Below are 4304 nucleotides of genomic sequence, written 5' to 3'. Positions count from 1 at the left end.
AGAAGAACACTCCTATTAGACAGGGTCCTCACTTCCTGACAGCTTTGGCTGAATAAGGACTTAAGCTTCTATCTCATCATGATACTGCTAGAGAAATGGATGAATCACAAAGAAGATCTATGTGTTAAGCCCCTTATCTATCTATCTATCTATCTATCTATCTATCTATCTATCTATCTATCTATCTATCTATCTATCTATCTATCTATCTATCTATCTATCTAATTACTCATCCCTCTATCTATCTACTTATTTATGGGTTCATCTCTCTGTTGAGTTCTTTACAGATCTATCTAACCATTAAATAAGTATCTGTCTCTGTAACCTCGCTCTACCAACCCTTATCCTTACACATCCCTCTATCTATATATCCTTCTTTTCCTTTCTTTCTGTCTGTCTCTCTCTCTTTCTGCCTGGCAGGGCATCATTTTCTTAAGGTTCACTTTCCCTGCCCAGTCCTGGGAGATGCTACATGTCTCCTGTTGAGAATCTTCTCCATGGATTACAATGGGAGTTGAACCCCTCATCATTTCTTGTGAGGTGCTGAGCACCACACACGAAAGGGGTCCACATTAGAAATGAACTGAATGGGGCTTGGCATTCCTGACAGCTTGGGAAGCAGCGACACCTGCATAACAAACTTTGCCTGTCATTTGCTGCTCCAACCTTGCACTCAAGAGCAAGGATAGTCCAATGGTTGGGGCACTATGGTGATGTTTGGGAGACCTGACTTGTCTTTTCTGCTCTGCCAGATCATCAATGTGTAGTACTGACCAAGTCACTCTGGGCTTGATTTTTAAAGGTATTTAGGTGCTTAGTGAGTTGGGAGCTAGGCACTAACTGCTTTTGAAAATTGAACTAGGCACAAAATATCTTTAAAAATCTGGCTCTTTTGCTCTCTGCCTCAGCTCTCCATCCATAAAATGTGGATAACAGCATTGCTGTACCTCAAGAGGTATTATGAGGCGTGCTTCTGTAATGGGGTTATCTAAGAACCTTACAAGGGTACACTTTCCTTTCTTCCCCCCGCTATATCCCTTTAGAGCTCCTGAAATTACTGAACAGAGAGAGTGGCCCGGTGTACTAATTTACTGCAGCTCTTTTTGCTACACAGAGCTGGTCTGCAGTTCCATCCCTACAGACTCATGACAGTCAAGCAACTGCTGAGAGCTAATAGTTGGTTGTATGTTTTTACAGCTCATTTTATAGTTGATCGATCAATAACTAATAGTTCACAATTCATGACCAATAATAAGAGGGTTTAGTGTTCCTTGATGGTTCACTAAGGCAATAAGAGTGAGAGGAATCTGCATGTCTGCCTGATTGGGAGGTCTCCTTTGTGCATTGGGCAGGAACCTCTATATAGTCTCTTGTCTTCTGTGCTGCTGATCAGTATCCCGCCCTCATTTTTGGCACTAGCTGGATACAATCACATTCATGTCCTAGAGTGTCTGTCCGTATGACCCTATCCCCCATCAAATAAATTTAGGAGTCACAGGTGGAGGAGCAACTCAGAATAAGCTCCCCCTACGATGCCATGGCTAAGAGAGTGGATTTGATCCTTGGATGGATAAACAGAGGAAGAACGAGCAGGAAAGTGTAATCACCTCTCTATACAGCACTGGTGAGACAGGCAATGGAATACTGCATCCAGTTCTGGGGTTCGCATTTTAAGAAGAATGTTGCAAGATCACAGATGATTGTAACTCAAAGAGACACAAAAATGATGCTGGGCTGGAGAAAATGCTTCAAAGTGAAAAACAGTTCAAAGAGCCCAACTCTTTAGCTTATCAAAAACAAGACTGAGAGCTGACTTGATTACAGTGAATAGAGAGAAAGGAGCAGGTACTAAAGGGCTCTTGAAACTAGTGGACAAAGGAAGGACAAAAAACAGTGGCTGGAAGTTAAAGTCAGACCAAATTAAATGATAAATAAACACATGTTTTTAAAAGTGAGGGTGATTAACCTGTGGGACAAACTGCCAAGATCAGTGGTCGATTCCCTGTCTCTTGATGCCTTCAAATCAAGATGGAGGGTCAGATTTTTAAAGGCATCGAGATGGCAAACACCCATTGAAGCTGCTAATTCTTGGGAGTCTAGATTCTTTTAAATTCCTATTAAGTGGCTAAATAGCCTTAAAGATTTGGTCCTGGATGCTTTTCTAGAAAATCTCTGTTAGCCAAATACTGATTATTGAGTTCAATGTGGGGGAAACTGGGGGAACCATGGTGTGTGTTATACAGGATCTAATAGCTCTTTTGGGCCTTAAAATCTATTAATCCGTACATGAAAAAACCAAAAACCTGTGGGCAGGAGCAGAAAGTGATCAGTTAACTATGTTGTTGCTTTATTGAAGAGGCAGATGGGGGGATTTCTCTGTTCCAAAATTCTGAGCAAAACTTGACTGTGGCACAGGTTTTTTGTTTTTGTTTTTTTTTAATTGTGAAACAATATAAACAATGATCTCAGTGGTGTGAATTATTATGGAATCAAATGGAGGGAAATCCACCCAGCTTCAATGTACAGCATCCGCCCTAACTAATTATTACTTTTTCTCTATCACTAGATATGTCACATGGAGAGAGGAGAAAGAGGAAACCGACGTACATCTCATGGAGAAAGGAGAAAGGGAAAATCAAACGTCTATCACCGAATTCATCCTGCTGGGATTTGGGAACCTCCCTGAACTGCGCATTCTTTTCTTCCTGCTCTTTCTAGTGATCTACATAGTCACCATGGCTGCGAACATGCTCATTGCTGCACTAGTTGTGGCTGATCAGCACCTTCACACCCCCATGTACTTCTTCTTGGGAAACTTGTCCTGCTTGGAAATCTGCTACACCTCCACCATCCTGCCCAGGGTGCTGGCCAGTCTCCTGACTGGAAACAGGACCATTTCTGTCAGCCAATGCATCATACAGTTTTACTGCTTTGCTCTGCTACTGACCACTGAGTGTTATCTGCTAGCTGTAATGTCTTTTGATCGCTACTTAGCAATATGTAAACCGCTGCACTATGTCACCCGTATGAATGGCAGGTTCTGTATCCAGCTAGCAGCTGGATCTTGGATAAGTTCATTCATACTTATTACCATATTAATATATTTGGTTTCACAATTAGCATTCTGTGGCCCTAATGAAATTGATCATTTTTTTTGTGATCTCACCCCAGTCATTAAACTCTCCTGCAGTAACACCAGTCTGGTTACCCTGGTGACGCTCATATTCGCCTCCATAGACACTGTCCCTCCATTTCTTTTGACCCTGACATCTTATGTTTATATCATCTCCACCATCCTGAGAATCCCTTCTACCACTGGGAGGCAAAAGGCATTTTCTACCTGCTCCTCCCACCTTATTGTGGTTACAATTTTCTATGCGACCCTAATTTCTGTCTACATATTACCAAACTCCGGTGCACTCAGAGCCCCAAACAAAGTGTTTTCGGTCCTTTACACAGTCTTTACACCCCTGATCAATCCCCTCATCTACAGCCTGAGAAACAAAGAGGTCAAGGAGGCGCTGAGGAGAGGTCTCCAGAAATGTAGGATTTAGAGAGTTTTCAGAGTAGCTCTAATAAATGCTCTAATATGCTCTAATAAATTTGTTAGTCTCTAAGGTGCCACAAGTACTCCTGTTCTTCTTGATTTAGAGAGGGTGACTGATATGGCAATAAATCAGTTCTGGTCTGAAAGGACCCAAGTCCTTGTCAGACCTCCACAGTTATAGCAAGAAGATACTCAGCACTTTTTACATTTGCGCCTCCTATTCAGTTGTATTTATTTAGGTAAATTAGGCAGATCCTCAGCATGTGTAAATTGACACAGCTGCATTGGTTGTTATTCCCTATGTTATCTCAGTCTCTCTAACCCTAGTAGCCAGTGGTTCTCCCATTGGAATGAGAAATAGGAAGAATGGGGATAGTGGGAAGCCATAGTGTGAATGAGTGAGCCTTCTTTAAACCTTAATTTTATTGTTTTGACATTAAATATGAACACATAACAAAACAAAACATCTATAAATACATGTCCGAGATGGACCTAGCATATAAATAACCAAATTCAAGGCTCATTATTTTGTAAACCTGGAACCAAGCAAGTAAACAAATAAAAACCCTGAACCCGCAGAGGTCATCCAGGACATCAACTATTAAAGTGACTAAATAGGCAAACATGTGAGAACATATCCTCTGAGTATTGAAGACTAATAAATACTAAACTGCAAAAGTATGCAATAGTTTTGTCGTGGAAAAAGTCACCCACGCATTGATTTTAGTTCACAGATGCAAGTCTGAGGCTAGTTTAT

General features: G+C 41.3%; 1 protein-coding gene across 1 annotated transcript; it reads left to right on the top strand.

Annotated features, from left to right (window-relative positions):
* The first annotated feature begins 2609 nt into the window (after positions 1-2609).
* Positions 2610-3554, top strand: LOC101951572 (olfactory receptor 6B1-like). The gene has a single exon (XM_024111532.3). The coding sequence runs from the start codon at positions 2613-2615 to the stop codon at positions 3552-3554; it is 942 nt and encodes a 313-aa protein (XP_023967300.3). The 5' UTR covers positions 2610-2612.
* The last annotated feature ends 750 nt before the right edge of the window (positions 3555-4304 follow it).

This window comes from Chrysemys picta, chromosome 13 (genome assembly GCF_011386835.1).
Source record: "Chrysemys picta bellii isolate R12L10 chromosome 13, ASM1138683v2, whole genome shotgun sequence".
Classification (NCBI taxonomy): domain Eukaryota; kingdom Metazoa; phylum Chordata; order Testudines; family Emydidae; genus Chrysemys; species Chrysemys picta.
This window is presented reverse-complemented; position numbering and strand designations above follow the sequence as displayed.

Coding starts and splice junctions, on each gene's coding strand:
- LOC101951572 (XM_024111532.3), top strand. CDS start 2,613: ATGGAGAAAGGAGAAAGGGAAAATCAAACGTCTATCACCGAATTCATC.